At 40.8% G+C, this 17,564-nt stretch overlaps 1 protein-coding gene across 2 annotated transcripts; it reads left to right on the plus strand.

The window, feature by feature from the left end:
- The first annotated feature begins 458 nt into the window (after positions 1-458).
- LOC117433465 (sal-like protein 4) lies at positions 459-15,776 on the plus strand. Of its 2 annotated transcripts, none has more exons than XM_034055750.3 (4): positions 459-664; positions 9,794-12,271; positions 12,655-12,953; positions 13,232-15,776. In XM_034055750.3, exons 1-4 carry the CDS (start codon positions 598-600, stop codon positions 13,658-13,660), a joined length of 3,273 nt encoding a protein of 1,090 aa, XP_033911641.3. In that variant the 5' UTR covers positions 459-597; the 3' UTR covers positions 13,661-15,776. The 2 variants fall into 2 exon arrangements, with proteins under 2 accessions (XP_033911641.3, XP_034764202.2); XM_034908311.2 differs by having other exon boundaries at positions 12,655-12,891; positions 13,232-13,373.
- The last annotated feature ends 1,788 nt before the right edge of the window (positions 15,777-17,564 follow it).

Consider the following 17,564-nt stretch of genomic DNA (forward strand, 5'->3'; position numbering starts at 1 on the left):
TATCACTATTATTATTGTAGTCATTATTCCCATAGTCTAATAAAAACGTATTATATATCCAGTTCATACCCATAACACCTTAATAAAAAGAGGTTTGCTAATAATGAAACTGACGGTTGTTTCAGTTATTTATTTTGGTGTGTGCGTGAAATGTGAAACGTCACATGCCTGTTCTAGTAGAGATTAAACAAATAGGTAGGTATTCTATTTGTTTAGAGTTTGCCCGCCCACAAAAATAATAGATTTAACAAAACTACAACTCCCAATTTCCAATGAGGAGGCGAATCCCCGCCTGTAGAACACCCAGAGGTCGCTCTCTCTCTCTCTCCATCTCTCTCTCTCCTAGGACTCGCTGCCCCCTCCCTCCCCTTGTCGCACGAACCTCACTTCTCATCAATGGATCTTATTTGAATAATCTGTAAGCACTTGGACTCGAGCCAATCAGCTGTCAGAGGCTCATGATAAATCGCAATGCATTATTGATAATCATAATTACTCTGACATGCGCATTTCTGCTTGAAGGGCTAATTTCCCAACTCGAAGAATTTGTTGTAAAGAAGAAAAATATTGTTAGTATTTTGCTCCTGATGTTGTACCATGTCGAGACGCAAGCAAGCGAAGCCGCAGCAGCTCACCTCCGACGAGGGAAGCTTGGAGGAAAACGGTGAGTCTAACAAATGAATACAAATTGTAACAGTTTGGAGTTTAATCAAACTAGTGGAATTACAAAAAAAAAAAAAAATTTTGCTGGACTTTGGTCGGGATCATGACCCTTGGGACTGACTGACCATGCATTTTTTAAAAAGCCTTTTTACTCGTTTTTGGTTTAAATAACTAAGTTTATTTTATTAAATACGTATATATTGCAAAAGTTATAAGATTTTATTGATCGTGGCGGTTGACATTTGTTAACCCATGGCTCGAGAAAAACGGACTCCCTGGTATTGCTGACTATCGGGGTGGAATGTCCGTTTTGGAAACAAATGGAAACTAATATATATATATATATATATATATATATATATATATATATATAATCAAATATGCCTGAATTATGTTTTTGCTGTCTTTTTAAAGGTAGTTCATGAAACGCACATTTTGGGTTGAAACTGATGTCCCATAGGGACTAAACGCGCTCTGTGGCGCACGCTTGGCGTGAGTTTATTATGATAAATATTATATCGTGTAACTTGTTCACAAGTAGACGGTGAGCCAATGATCATACGATACACTTAACGTGTACTAAAGGGAAACTAGGTACTGTTGATGTGTGTTTTTTCTTGCACGTTGTGTCTTTATTAAAAAAAAAAAAAAAGCCGAAGGCTGGCACTGTTTTTGTGGCTTTTTTAAAAGTTATATTTTAATAGTGTTTCATCATTGTACTCGAGGTCGCGGCTGCAGTGGACCTGTACTGACCTCCAGCCATCTTTGATTTCCGACTTCCTAAAATAACTAAAGTGTGTGTATCTATATACACAAACACACGGAAAGTTGTTTGTTTGTTTGTCCTTCACCTTTTTTCTGTTGTAAACATCCACTTAATAATCGGAACAGTACAATTATGTCTATTTTTTCTTCGCTATTTTAGCCACCTATTAAGTTTAAATGTCTGTTATTCAATGCGTTAACTATTTTGGTTTCGGTAGTTCTTCCAATGAATAAGCGTGATAGTTTCATCCATGCTGTTGCTAATGTAACACATGGGTTGATTTAAACCGGGTTTCTTGCTAAATTGCAGTCGGTATTAGTAATAATTGACGCAATTTACTGTTTATCTTTTTTTTTGGGGGGGGGGGGGGGGGGGGTGTTACTAGAAGAATATTCCAGTGTTGAATGAGTGCGTTTCTCGGATGAAAAACATATTTTTCAGGTTGCTTATGAAGTTTGAAGGTTGTATTGCGCAATCAATTTTATTTTATTGTACAGTATATAACGTTGCTGGAAATATACCAACCTTGGTTGACTGTGATATTTCCGCATTATGCAGTAGATGAGCATATTTTAGGACGAACGTTTTAATGGGTACTATATAATTACACACACATATGGCCACATTTTACTGAGTATTATGGGGTTCATGCGCGTACAATCATCATGCACCCTAAGTATTTTAGCTGTGCAGCAGTAACATTTTACCCGATTTGTATTTTACTACAAGATTTGACTCTTCAGGTAACGTATTTTTTTTATTTGGATACGGGGCTTTTAATAATAGATATACGTATACATTTGTCTTTTTGTCGTTTTTTTTTTTTTTTAAACTTTAACATGTTGGTTGCAGCGAAATGCTATTCATTAAAAAAGCAAACTGACCAAAAGGCAATAAATCCCTCGTTTTAATGTTTGCGTGTTTCCTTTTGTGCCTATAGAACGATGGGGGATGGAGTTGGTTTGTGGAACGGTCGAGGTAGTGGCTGCGTTTCCATGTGTGAATATGAACACAACCTCCTCGCATCAAATATATTTGACTTGTTGCTTATTTTGCCCCCATACAGAAGCAAGCCTTTTTAAATTACACTGCGTCGTTCTGAATAGCAGCTACATCTCTGCTATAATGCAGTGTATATATAATCCAATTGTATTAGTAATGCATTTATTTTAATTGATTAATCCCCAGGTTTTGACTTTGGACACTCCGCATCACTGAAATCAAGCACAAACAGCGCAAAGTGGCAAACATGGTCCACATCAGGCAGTTCCGCGAATCTTTCTTGTGGTTATTCACTAAAATGTTCCTAAAGATAAAAACTAAGTTTTCCTAGAGGGTGTCATTTTTTTTAAGCTTGGGCGCCCTCAAGGGGGTGAAATAAATCATTACACTTTAACTTCCTTGCGTGCAACTGCAAGAGATCATTCTTGATCTGCAGAAGTGGTCCAGAGTTGACTGTAGAGGCGTGTGCAGAGCGTTTTAGGGGTGGAAGGGCGGTATTCGCGGTACCTCTCAATTCTAGTTATACATTGAGCTTTTAAACATTTAGTAACCGGGAGCAGAGCTTGCGCTTAATGAGTAACTGCTTGAAGAGGGGAAATATACAAAGTGGTGGAAGAGACAAATGCCTTCTAACTAGGAACATGTGTAGATCTGGTTAAGGTACAAACACCTTAATATATCTGAAGCAACTTCTGTATAAATCTGTTGTGTGGTATTTTAGACAACTACAGTATTTTCCATTTATTTCAACACATTTTTATATTTCCTTCTTGGATGAATATGTAGTCTAATGGGGATTTATTTGTGTTGCATGTAGTTACAATGTGTGAAATGACACTTATTTCATGTTGATGGCTATGGTTTAAATTGAAACGGTCTTCCAGACATGTTAACTTTTATTAATTGGCCTATGGATGCTTTTGTAAAGGGTCACATTTAAATATTGACAGAGTTTATCAGATTGTGCATATTGCCATTTTGAATCTACCACACCATGTGTGACCCGCCCATGAGAACAAAGTCATTTGCAATCTCTTCTTTATTTTTTTAGGGGGATTGCCTGTTGAGCAATTTAACAAACCCTGCAGTTTCTGTGAAGAATGCAAACAGGTGGTCATTAGCCAGCCTCCTGCATATGAATGGTTTTGCATTTAACAATGGGGGCTCTTGACTCGCCACTTTATCTTGAAGACAAATTACATTTCAATACAGTACATTCATTCAAGGAAGCGCCTCTCAATAAGGCAGTATCATCGAACCAGGATTGTATTAAATATAGTATACTTTAAACCTACTACAGTAGTTTCATAAAACTGTTTAATGACATCTTCACCAACTGAAGTGTTTTAATTTTGCATAATCAGTTAATAGTGTTAATCAAAACTGACTTGTGAATTCCAGAGTCCTTGGTTACAATTGTAAAACAATGTGATAAGCTGGCAGTGTTAGGAAGAAATAATGTATGTGGCCTTCAGGCTGCAGGTCAAGGCTGTGTGACTTCTGACTTTTCTTCATGTTGCTTCATTAATAAACACTCGTTTAAGCACAGTGAGGCGTGTTGAATTTTGAAGACCCCTGAACCAAGTATCAAGTTCTACTCCTGCCTCTGAACGTTGATCCCTCTTCCCCCTTTGTATCTGTAGCGCTCCCTCCTCTTGAAACAATGTTACTGTGTGACACTTTGACAAAGCCACTGAGCTAACCTTTGCCTCCCGCTGCCTGCTGTGGGTGGCAGCTTGATGTCAAGCCTGCAATTAGGGAGCCTTGGCAATTGACCTTGGCAGCAGGGCTTGCAGTGTTCGCCCGGACTGGAACACAGACGTACTGTTGTGTGTCTCGCTGGTTTGGTTATTTTTCAACCAGAGACGCTTTTTTTTTTTTTTGTTTGGGGACCATTTAAGAACTACACTGTGCAGACTTGAACCACTGTTTTTGATCAACTTTTCTGTTTGAAGGCAAGGCTGACTGTGTTGGTGACAGACAATTAAAATAATGTGTGGCAGACTTAAGTAATTCTCTATATATTTTGCATATCCCAGCTACCTTTTTTTTTTGTGTTAACCAAAAATGTTCTGCTGCTCTTAAGCGTCTGATTTGCAAATGTCATGTAAAGTGTGGGGCTAAACTGACCTAAGGAAATTATTATTTATTTATTTATTTATTTTTTTCCCCCCCACTATATACATATTTAGCAAGCGCATCCAGTTGGTGTGTAAACGCAATCATATTAATTTTGCACTTGTCATTTCAGGGTTAATAACTCTTAATAGCCCTGCATCCAGTCCTGGGGTTAAATACCCCCCACCCCCCAGCTGCACAAACCATTTCAAATAGCAAACCTGCAGATGTTTTTCATGCTGTGATCAGTTCAGAACATATCTAGCAGGGCTCTGATTGCCTTAGTTCATGATGCCTGCCCAGTCATTTCAATAACCTACCAAGACAAGACGAGTTCTGAAACCTATAGTGTGTGTGTGTGTGTGTGTATTCAACCTTGCAATTGTACACCCTCCCCATAGCTTTCTCCTGTATTTATTAAAGGATACTTGCTTGCTACAATCCAAAGCAGTTGCAGAACATCAGGCTCAATAAAAGCTTTAATGTAAATTTCTGAATGCTGGGCGACTGTAAGTTGAATCATTTCCCCAGCCCCCAGAGCAGTACTGCTGGTTTACACTGCGAGTGAATGTTGCACATGAGTGCCCTCCTCTGTTAATCCCCCTCAGTCACAGCTGGCTTTCCCTAAAGAACAGATGCTTATCAAAGGCAGGGTTGGATGGCATTGGGCCACAGAAGGTATCTGTGGCCATCTACTTAAGAGATTTGTCATGGTATTTTGGCAAAACTTTTCATCTTTAGGGGTAGTAAGTAAGAGAAATCATAAAAATGTTGATTTAATTAAACTGAAGTGCCTTAACTTATCATACACCCTGTCCTGCTGTGGTATGTCACCCACAGCAATTTTGTACTGTGAGTATTTGCACTGGCTGTTGATAGAGCTCTTGCTCTGTGGTTAAAGTGATTCTTCTACAGGATAGCTTTCTAGTTCCAATCATTTTTTGGTGTATTTGAGAAGACAAGGGTCTAAGATGGAGAATCCTTAAATGACTGTAGTTTTAAAAATCTGTAGTTAACTTTGCATTTATTTTTTTTAAAACAAATGGTCCGATCTTCATATTTACAAACCTATGAAGCATATGAATTCTCGGTCGCAGTCTATTGACACAATCTGTGCTATTTGATACTGATGCCTACAGAGACAATAGCCGAAACATGTTGCTGCTGCAGACTTGACTACTCCTCCCTCCAATTTGTCTGCTGTTCTCAAAAGCCCCTGTGTGTTCTGTCCCTGTGCTATTTGGTTGTGGTTGAATCCCAGTCCCCTGCTGGGATAACTGCATTCCCCTCTTTTTTTTGGATTACAGGGCACTAGAAGATTCCATTCCAGGAATTCAGAATTTGGTGAAAAACAATGACTTTTCCTTGAGGCACTCCTTGACACAAATCTTTAATGACTGATCTGAATCCAAAAAAAGCCATGACAAATGGGAAGGGGTGGGGGGTGCTATTATTATTATTATTATTATTATTATTATTTATTTCTTAGCAGACGCCCTTATCCAGGGCGACTTACAATCGTAAGCAAAAACATTTCAAGCGTTACAATACAAGTAATACAATAAGAGCAAGAAATACAATAACTTTTGTTCAAGCAAAGTACAAGTTTGACAAACCACAATTCAATAATACAGCAGGTAATAGTGATAGTTACATCAGGATATGATTAAATAGTGATAGTTACATCAGGATGTGATTAAATACAAAGTACTACAGGTTAAAAACTTGGCAGATTACAGTATTCTGAAGTACAGGATTAAATGCAGTAAAATAGGGGCTGATAAGAGCAAAATAAAGCACATTTACATGAAGGGTGATAGTGTCCCGGGATACAAACAGAGGAGTTCTACAGGTGCTCTTTGAAGAGGTGAGTCTTAAGGAGGCGCCGGAATGTGGTCCGGGACTGGGCAGTCCTGACATCTGTAGGAAGGTCATTCCACCACTGCGGAGCAAGGGTGGAGAAGGAGCGGGCTCTGGAGGCAGGGGAGCGTAGCAGAGGTAGAGCTAGTCTTCTAGTGCAGGCGGAGAGGTCGAGTGGGGGTGTAGGGAGAGATGAGGGTCTGGAGGTAGCTGGGTGCAGACTGGTCAAGGCATCTGTAGGCTAGTACAAGAGTCTTGAACTGGATGCGAGCGGTGATCGGGAGCCAGTGGAGCGAGCGGAGTAGTGGAGTAGCGTGGGCGAATCGAGGCAGAGAGAACACCAGGCGGGCAGCAGAGTTCTGGATGAGCTGGAGCTATTTTTATGTAGGCATCTTTTAATATCTCCTTTTTATTTTAAGGACATGTACAGTGTAATTGTGAAGTGTGTGGATCTGCTAAATTAAGATTCTGAAATTCAAAATCCATCAGCACAATGGTCTCTGTTTTATTTCTTGTCAATGTGGACAAAGCGGCACATCTGCCAGCCGTCTTCCGATCTCAGAAGCCAGAATCGCTTTTGTGCTGAGCAATCCAGAGCAGAGGTGGGCGGGGCTACCAATCCTGGAGAACAGAGACTAGTCCTGCTTTTTATCCACTCTGAATGTGCTCGGTGTATGGCCGGTAGGGTTCGCTGTTGCACGATGAGGAGAAGCAATCCGTGCTGGCTTCCCCCTCCCCCACCAGGGGACTGTCGGAACCAATGTAGCACCCCCTCAGCGTCCCCAGCAAAGTGTGGCCTTTTTGCACAACCTGGATGCCAACTGATGCCGTTCAAGCTGTGTGACTCATCCTGCATTCCCAGCGGCAGCGCTTTAACTGGATGCCACTCGGGGACCCCACACTAACAGCTATGCGGTGTTTATAAATTGCTGTGTTCCTCAAACTAGTCTATAGTTTACTTGGTATCTGTAGTATTAATCAACACTTAAGATTATCCCAAATATGTACAGTGGAAACGTCTAGTTCAAAGCATAGAAATGATTGACTTCTTAACTGTCTACATTTACAGTGTAAGTATTTTAATTCACACTGTAGCAGAACCACCGTGTGTCCCTATAATTCTGTAATCTGGATAGCTGTTGAAGCTTCTTTCAGCAATGTGTGCTCATGCTGTGACCATGCTTGCTGCCTCACAAAGGAGGCTTCTCTCTCTCAATCCACTTCCTTATCTCTCCTCTTAAGTAACACATGGAAACAGGTTACTATTGTCTGCTGTATAGGTAAACTGTCTATAAAATAATGCAGCGCTTGATGTTGTTCAAAAGAGGGTGGGGAATCGCGTGCAGCTCTTCCAGGGTCTTGTGTATAGTGGTATTGTAACACACGCCCAGTCATTGTCGTTATTTTAATCTTTATGGAGCTGACCGTGATAACCCATGACAGCATGCAGCATGTTCAGATGTGATCATTCACGATGTTCACTGTGGACGTAACAGTTGCAGAACACAGGGTGTGGTGGGGTGTAGTATTTAGTTATTTTTGTGGATGCCTTCCTGGTCATCCAGTAGGTGTTATAATTGCCACTCTTGTCTTATAGTAGTGGTGCAGAATGTAACGGGTCTTTTTATTGAACTGTTTTTAATCTGGATTTTTTCCACATGTTAAGTAGGTCAGCAATGGGTCGTGGTGGGGGTGGTACTTGTATTCTGTTTTCACCACATTCTATCAACGAAGTGGTGAGTGTGTCGGTGAAACTGCAGTGAAGAGTGGCAACAAGTGTGGTGGAGAAACACTAATGTTTTAACAGGCATTTTCCAGTATTTAATGTAAATTGCATATTTTCCTAGATTCAACAAAGTCCAGATTTAGCTAAATACATAAATGTTAACAAACACATTTTTTTTTTGAAGTCTGAGTGTAAGCGCAGCTCTGCAGCATACAATGCCAAATCAATCGCGTCAATGGGCATGGGCTTGCATGTTGGAGGTATGCAAACCGGACGCAAGCTTGTGAATCCAAAATAATTAAAACTATTGATTTTAAATGGAGTAATGCACAACGCAAGCAGCGTGAATGAAGCGAGCAAATACAGAAATACGTTACTTTTTTTTTTTTTAGCAAAATACAAAATAAAACAAACATCAATGAAAATGTAATTATTAATCGAAAAATACAATGTTCTTTGATGCCAGTGTCTGGTTATAAAGACAGTAAAGGACGCCACATGTCAAGAAATAACAATCATTGGAAACTGATGGTATATCTATCTCTCGCTTTAACCTTAATTTTAGTCCGTGACAGGGAGCACCACACACTGGTTTCACATTTCTGTAAAATGACGCTTCTTTGTTTTAATAATGATTACCAATAATAATCGCATTAGCTCTTTAACAAGCCAGTGGTGTTCCCCAAACTCTTTCGTTTAGTGTGGTGTATCCATGCTCTCTTGTGTTTTTTTTCATCTCCACAAAAGGAGACAGTCTTTTCTTTTCATGACTAGCTACATCATTTGTTTGTACTCATGCTGTATTTGTGACGTTCGCTTCGCTCCCGGTGTGCATACTTTATTTTGTGAAAACCCAAGAACTGCTGAACGATGATGTTTTTCAGATTTCTGTCGGGTATGTTGAATCGACAAGTTTTAAAGGAAAAAGAAAAAAAAGATTTAAGTTGCATGGTATTCTTCATGTATTCATTTGTTAATGTTAGCTAAATGTTGATTTGCCAAGTGTAAACAAAATATTTAAATTCACTCATTTGTTAGAAACCCAGGTTTAGCATGCCAGTTAAATGTTCACTTGCTAAGTGTATATAATAAATATAGACTTTTTTTTTTTTTAATTGTTGATTTTGTGATACGCGTATGTATTTAGCAAAATCTGGACGTTTTATGATTTTAGGGGAAAAAATAAGCGCTTTACATGAAATCGAGGAGGGGGGGGGCACCTGTTAAAATAAAGTTGTTTGGGAGGGGGGGGGGGGTTGGTTATTGAATTGTAATTGCTCTTAACCGTGTTTCTGCAGCAAGCAATTGTCTATTGCATGAAAGCCCAATTTTATTGATCAATTGTCTTTTTAGAACAAGCTTTTAACATCCTTGCTCGTTGGATCGGTTGCAACTTCATTTTGTTAAGTTGACTCGCTGATCAAGTGACGGTATAAAGTTGGGGACTGATCAATTATTGTAACTTGGCTTTATAACTAATTGCCTTAAGTTCACTGGGTGTTAATTTTAACATGCATTTTACCTCCTATTCATTCTCCGAGCATCTTCTACATTAAGCTATAGAGTTATGGCTTCAGTTTTTGTTTCAGATTGGGTAAGGAGATTCATGTCTTGTAAACTGTGGCTCACGCATTCATTCTTTTTCTTTTGTTTTCCAGTGGTTCTGCAAGATAGCCGGACAGAAGACGACGGGAATGACTCAAAGAGGAGCAGGATGGAGGAGACCAGTGTTTGTGACCAATGTTGCGCAGAGTTTTTTGATCAGTCAGAATTCCTTGAGCACCAGAAAACTTGCACTAAAAACCAACCTGTCCTGATCATGAAAGACCGCGAGGGAGGAACAATGCCTGACCACTTCTCGCAGGGATCTCCAGGCGGCTTCCTTGGTCAACAAGTCGAAGGTCCATCCTCCAGTGACGCCCAGTCAAAAAGCAGCATTGGTTTGGTGGAAAGGATGGAAAACAACGATGCTGAAATGGATGCTGACTATCGCCAAAAGAGAGAACCCACTGAGATGTCGGCAAGACCAAATGTAAGCTATATGCAAGCTTCTAAATTACAAAACACTAATGTTACGTTGGAGACTATGCAGAGTACAAAGTTTGCTGTAACTCAACATTCATCTGACAACAAAAACTCTCAGTCTGTAGGCAGCTTAAATGCTATCCCCATGATTCTTGAGCAGCTAGCGAGTCTACAGCAGCAGCAGCTTCAGCAAATTCAACTGACTGAGCAGATTCGTATACAAGTGGCAATGATGGCTCCACACGGTCTGCACCCCTCTATTGCTGCGGCAGCTGATCCGTTGAAAGCTCTGGGGGCTCACTTATCGCAGCAGCTTTCAGCGGCTGCTGCTTTGATCGGACAAAAAACTGGCAACCAAAGCCTGTCTTTAGAGAACACGAAACAAGGAAAGGTACCTCATTCCAGCATTGCCTTTTCCGGAGGCAACGGAATGCTGTCCTCCAAATCGAACATTACTAAAGTTCTCCCAAACTTGGCCACTCGACTTCCAACCTTGCTACCTCTAGGTTCTGCCGCTTTCCAGAACTCTTTCTCGCCGGTTTCAGCTGGTCTGGATCCCTCTAAGAAAGGGAAACCTCCCAACATAAGTGTGGAAACTAAAACTGCTGGTGCTGAGGAGTCTTTGTTTAAACACAAGTGCAAGTACTGCGGCAAAGTCTTCGGCAACGACAGCGCCCTGCAGATTCACCTTCGCTCTCACACTGGAGAGCGGCCATACAAATGCAATATTTGCGGAAACAGATTCACGACGAAAGGAAACCTCAAGGTGCATTTCCAGAGGCACAAGGAGAAGTTTCCACACATTCGCATGAATCCTTATCCTGTTCCCGAGCATCTGGACAACATTCCCACGAGCAGTGGCATTCCTTATGGAATGTCTATGGCCCCAGAGGAGTCCAACTTCGTGGACAGTAAACCTGCAATGCTGCCTACCTCTGGCTTTCCTCAGTCGATGCTGCAGAGCCTCACCACTTCTCAGGATTCTCCTTCAGGTAATGAACCATCTTCTCAAAGGCCGTCATCGTCTGGAAGCGACGGTGCTTCAATATCCTCCAGCATGTTCAACCAGGACATGGGTTCAGACCAGAACTTGGAATCCCCAGAAGGTTTTGCAAGCATGCCCCACCTAAATGGGGGTGAACTGCCAGGAGAGCAGGGGTCTGAGACTGCCAAGCTGCAAAGAATGGTTGAGAGCCTAGAAAAGAAGACTGGGGATCCAAATGAGTGCTTTATCTGTCATCGTGTGCTGAGCTGCCAGAGCTCTCTGAAAATGCATTACCGTACCCACACGGGCGAGAGGCCCTACAAGTGTAAAATCTGTGACCGGGCTTTCTCTACAAGGGGCAACTTGAAGGCCCATTACGGCGTGCATAGAGCCAACACCCCTTTAAAGATGCAACACTCCTGCCCCATCTGCCAGAAGAAGTTCACCAACGCTGTTGTATTGCAGCAGCACATTCGGATGCACATGGGCGGGCAAATCCCCAACACTCCCCTGCCTGGAAGTGTATACGAGAGCTCTGAAGTGGACTCCTGTCTGCTGGATGAGAAGAATGTAGAAATGAATGGCAGCTACAACGAGGAGATCATGGAGGAAGCAGAGGTGGAACTGGACTCTCAAGAGCCTGCCAGCAATGCAAACCAGCCACTGCTGCCTCCTCCTCAGAATGAAGGGCAGTCTGCTTCTCCCCTACCAATGCTGTCCAGCATAGCTGCTCTGGAGAATCAAATGAAGAACATCAGCTCTGCTTTAAACCTGCAACGGCAGTCGAGCATAAGATCAGAAAGCGACTGCTTGACCAACGACGGCATGACTAATGGAACGTCATCTATACCTGGAGACCAGGAATACCAGAACGGCAGGAGCCCAGGTGTTTCAGACATGGGGTCTTTCCATTCTTCTCCACCCAACAGTCAAACGGGAAGTAACCAGTCTAAATCTCCAGAAACTATAGTTCTCGAAGACGGCAGCGTAGCGAGTGTAAAATTGGAGTCTAATAATGGACCTGCTGATTCGGCGCACAATGGTGCTTTAGACCTGACATCTAGCAACTTTGTTCCAAAAGCAATTAAGGAAGAACCCGGACATATTCTCACAAATGGAGACTTCAGTAAGTATATGTAGTGTTTTTGACTTGTTTTACCTTGATCACAGTTGAATTCTGATTTACTGATTGGCAGTTTAACTTCATGTATGGAGAAAGAAATTTTGTATTCCAAAAGAAAGTACAAAGCCTGATGATGCTTTGCCTCAACTGAAATTGAGTCTGTTATCACTTATTTAACTTTCATCTAAAGTTGTTTTACATAAATAACACTGAATGCTGTTTATCTGTGTACAGAGGGATTGTTCAAAATAGCAATATGATGCCCAAATGCAAATCAAAAGTTGGATCACTTTTTGGTTGGGGGGGGGGGGGGAAATATATATATATATATAATCTAACTTTTTTTTTTTTTTTTTTTTTTTTTTTTTCCCCCCCCCCCCAATTAGGTGCTGCCCTCATTCCATCGCTTGCACGATTTCCTCCAAGTCTCGTTAAACTGGAAATGCAGATCCCGTCTGAGCGGCCCATGGGTTTCCCAAATCCGTTTGTTCCTCAGCCATCTGGGACACAACCGGGCGTGTCTGCTGCACCGCGCCGCTCTGCCAAGCAGCACATCTGCAATACCTGCGGGAAGAACTTCTCCTCTGCCAGCGCCCTGCAGATTCATGAACGCACTCACACTGGTGAGAAGCCCTTTGCTTGTACCATCTGTGGAAGAGCTTTCACAACCAAAGGAAACCTCAAGGTAACATCGCAACTCCTGTCATTCGCAATGTTGGAAGCGGAATGTTGCTGGGGGTTAAATTAGGTGCTTTTTTGCAATCCTTGTTGTGTTTATTCAATAAAAACTAAAGACGTGACCTAAACAAGAGACTAGAAGAGCACTGCTGTGCCGTTCACAACTTGTTCATATTGGCCTTTGCATTTTAAACCGCTTTAAATAATCTATATCAAATGTCCTTGTGATGTGTTAAAAGCTAAATTCTTGCATATTGTGAAACCTCTTATTTATTTCTTCTCTAGGTGCACGTTGGAACACACATGTGGAACAGTTCAGCTAGAGGAGGCAGGAGACTGTCTCTTGATAACCCGTTGGCACTGATGGGAGGGGAACCAAAGATGATGCCGGAGGTGGTGCCAGCACCTAGGGATATGGTGCCGCCACCCATTAACATTGACCCTGCAGTCTGGAGTCAGTACTCTGCTGTGTTTACCAATGGCTTGGCAATGAAGACCAACGAGATCTCCGTGATCCAAAACGGTGGCATTCCTATGCCTGGAAGTCTTGCTGGCAGTCCGCTAATGGGTTCCAATGGGGGCATGATGAACATGGATGGGTCTCAGTCTGGCTTCCCTGGATCAGCTGCTGAAATGGACAAGCCTGGAAATGACGGTGTACCAAAGCACCAATTCCCTCACTTCATGGAGGAAAGCAAAATTGCAGTGAATTAAATGAGAAGACCTGGACTTTACATGAAGAAAAGATGTAGATTTGTAGTCGTAGGTTTAGCTTTTTTTATTTTTACAGATTCAACTACAGACCTCATATTTTTCCTACTGATATGTATAAAGGGTTTTATGATAGCTATATTTCTAATAAACACTTGCTCAAAATTGAGTACAATATTTTTTCCTCTGTCTTTGGAAGGGAGTTTCTCTTGCTGAAAAAAATGCAGGTCTTGCGAAGCTATGAGATGCATTCTTTTGTAACTTGAAGTGTACAGCCTTAAAAGTTTAATGATTTCACACCCAAAGGTTTGAACTGTTTACTTCTGTTAAATGCTAGATTTCCCCCCCCCCCCCCCCCCCCCTGAGTAGAACATGAAATAAACAACTACTGTTAGATCTTTTGAATATTGTTACTGTTTGTACATTTTAAATCAAATATGCGGGTACTTTCCCCCCCAGAATGTCGGCCATCCTTTCAGCCTTTTTCTCTTCTCCCACCCCCTCCCTCAGATATTGAATGTATTTTTCTTAACACATGGGCTGCATAATGGTCTAACCAGGTTAAATGAGCCAACATCTGTTCTAAAGAACAAGGTTGGCTTTTGGATGCCTTTCTGTCGACTTAAAGATTCTGGTGTCCCACACCAACTTGGAATTCTGCAAGCCCTGTATGGATTTTCGCTGTGTTTTGTCTACCTTGTTGAAAGAATCCAGCAATCTGGTGCAAAATTAGGTTTATGTTAAACCATTTCGCTTCAGTAGATGCACGGAACTCTTGTAGCATTTAAAGGTTTAGGAGTCGGGCTACACTGCGTACTCTTGGGAAAAATTCTGATCAGTTCACGGCAGTTTTAGGAGGAGGCCGTAAGCTGGAACCAACCTTTATTATTTTGCAAAGGAAAAAATTCTCCATTCTGGGATTGCAGCATTCCAACTGGGGTACAGACTCCAACATTAACAGTGACCTCCTCCTCAGCTTTAACCCATGCACTGGCCGTGTTACTTAAATGATTAAACGAGGGGTAAACGATTGTAGATCGGCGCTGCTCCTACTATAGACTGGTATCCATAGACTGCAGACCGCATCGTCTCTGTAGCCCCTCCTGGTCAAGTATTGCCTTCATGCGTCTAGTAGCATTGGCCATCTACTACACACTCCCGTGCTAATGTACAGCCCTTGAAGGACAGAACACTGCACTTTAATTTAGCTTTTCTGTTTGGTCTTCCTCAAGAGATTTTAAACCTGAGGTGGCTGATTTTTGCAGGAGCGTACTTTAGTTTTCTACTGTTCCCACAGCCTCTAGCAGCACAGTCGTTTTCAGTACCTGAAGCCAAATATCCCAGTGGACTCTTGTAAATAAGTGTTTTTGTTCATTGGGTTACGCTGTTAAAGCAGTGATGCCATTCCATAAGGGGAGAGGGGGGACCGTACAATAACTTTACATGAGAATACAATCGTGGCGCATTACTAGTTTTGTAAGTTGTGTGCAAGAAAATGTGCTACTTTGTTTTGAAGGCAAACTGTCCTATTTAACTTTCCTACCTCACTACTTCATGTTTGCTTCTTTGTATTGTCTGAGATTTAGTTTGTCTAATGTGATCTATGTAAATTGAGCTTTAAGTGGATGCTCTATGTTGTCGTTACAAAGTGTAGTCCTGATGCATTTCCTCGGGTAACTTGACATACACATCTCCTGTTTTATTTTTTTTGTGTATAACCTGCTGATTTTTTTATTGAATGTATTGTCGGACACTTTGCACGTCCTTTGCTTAAAAACAATCTGTTTTATATGTGTGTTGTCCTCCGACACATTCTCTTTGGGGTTTCCAGTGATACCACAGGTCTGTTTTCAGTGTTCCTGCATCTTGCATCATCTGATCACTTTTGCCAAGTTGTGCCTTTTTTTAGCCTGTGTCCAATCCTCTGTCATGGAGGCATTACTCTTCTACATCCATTTACATGGTGAGCTGGATCTCCTGGTACACTTCCACAGTGTTGTGCTGTTTTTTGGCATGTTTACAATGTACACTTCATTAAATGTCTAATGTGTTTCTTGAGCATCTGCTTCATGTGTTATTTTCTGATATTTGAAAATAAAAACAAGCTGGTTTTTCCAAACTTTTTTTTTGTGTGTGTATTTGATAAATCTAACAACTTTGTATTTCCATATAAACCTGTGTAACTTACTGTTGTAGTTATTTTTGAAGGATTTGGCAATAGACAAGTTTGTTTGTTCAAATATAGTCTGGTAGTTGCATTAAATATTGAACTTCTATGGTACATTTATTCTTGGCCTTGCAGGCATAATGCTTGGTGCAGTGCTGTTTGAGTGACAGTAGACCCATAACTTAAAACTGACTTACAACCTCAAAACTGATACGGTAACTTCTTTGCATTTTATACAACATTATCATCAAGTGATTTGTAATTTTTTCAGACGTTATTATGATGGCTATGCCATAGTGGAAATGAAATTCTGTCATTGGGAGTAGTTTTAAACTTTATCTTAAAAAAAAAAAAAAAAAAGTCTCGTTTATAGCAAAGACTTCTAATGCTAGTCTCCTTGTGTTTTACATGAGTGAGGTTCAGGATGAACAAAATTGAATTTGCATTACTTGGGCAAAGGATAACCCTAGCTCTTTCTACTTTTGAGTTTGCAGGAATAATGCACTTTTATAGTGTTTAAAGGTACTAATTGTATCCCCTCACTAGTCCCCGTGCAACAACAAAACTAATAAAAATAATAGTTAATAGACGTGGCCTTGTTCAAATCAACATGATATTGTATCAAACTATGTGACAGTCTGGTAGGTAACTAAACCTTTTTCTTTTAGAAAGAAGAAATGTAAAGCCTTCTTTTGCTAATAAATGATGACATGTATTTTAAATACAGATTGAAACACTGTTACTCAAGCTTCCTAAGCAGGTTTGTGAATTCGAGTTAAGGCCTACCTATGGCTGAAATGGCCTTAAAATGGCTTTGATGCTGTCTTCCCCCCAAAACATCAACCTCAATTATTATTATTATTTGTTTATTTAGCAGACGCCTTTATCCAAGGCGACTTACAGAGACTAGGGTGTGGGAACTAAGCATCAGCTGCAGAGTCACTTACAATTACATCTCACCCAAAAGACGGAGCACAAGGAGGTTAAGTGACTTGCTCAGGGTCACACAGTGAGTCAGTGGCTGAGGTGGGATTTGAACCGGGGACCTCCTGGTTACAAGCCCTGTTCTTTAACCACTGGACCACACAGCCTCCAATTGAACATAATTGTGCAAAACGAGACCCGCTTCATAATTTTTGTTCCTTAGGATGGTGTCCTGAGCCTTTTTTCTTATAGTTTAACACAGCAGTTGGCCATGTGTAGTTGCCTGGGGATATTTGCAGTGATTTTCAACTTTAAATTTATTTAAAGAGTAAGTAGCTTCAAATTTCAATGTCTTCATTATTTTACTGTCCCTGTGCCTTTAATGATGTTTGTGGATCTTATTGCAAGTGCTCAATGTTTTATTTTGTATTTTTTTTTTATACAGTAGTGTGCACATTTATTCAAATACCCCATTGCTTCTGTTTTGATTTGTTGTGCATATGAAATCAAACCACTGTAGCTGAAAATCAAAATAGGCACATTAGTAATTGTATAATTTAATTGACGACTTTAATAGGGCACATATGCAATTAATTTAAAATTGTCAGAGAAAAAGAACACATAGCCACACATGGTAAAATGCACGAGGCTTTTTAGAAGTGGTTTAAGCTGCCGAATTAAAGCACAAAGTGGTCTAACATTTTCACAAGAGTGCCTATCCTTTCTATATGACTGATTTACTGAGCTGAAAATTGAAATTCTACACCCTACACAGGTTTTCATGCAGGTAGTTATATAAAGGATATAAATGGCAAA

This window comes from Acipenser ruthenus, chromosome 29 (assembly GCF_902713425.1).
Source record: "Acipenser ruthenus chromosome 29, fAciRut3.2 maternal haplotype, whole genome shotgun sequence".
Taxonomy (NCBI): Eukaryota; Metazoa; Chordata; class Actinopteri; order Acipenseriformes; family Acipenseridae; genus Acipenser; species Acipenser ruthenus.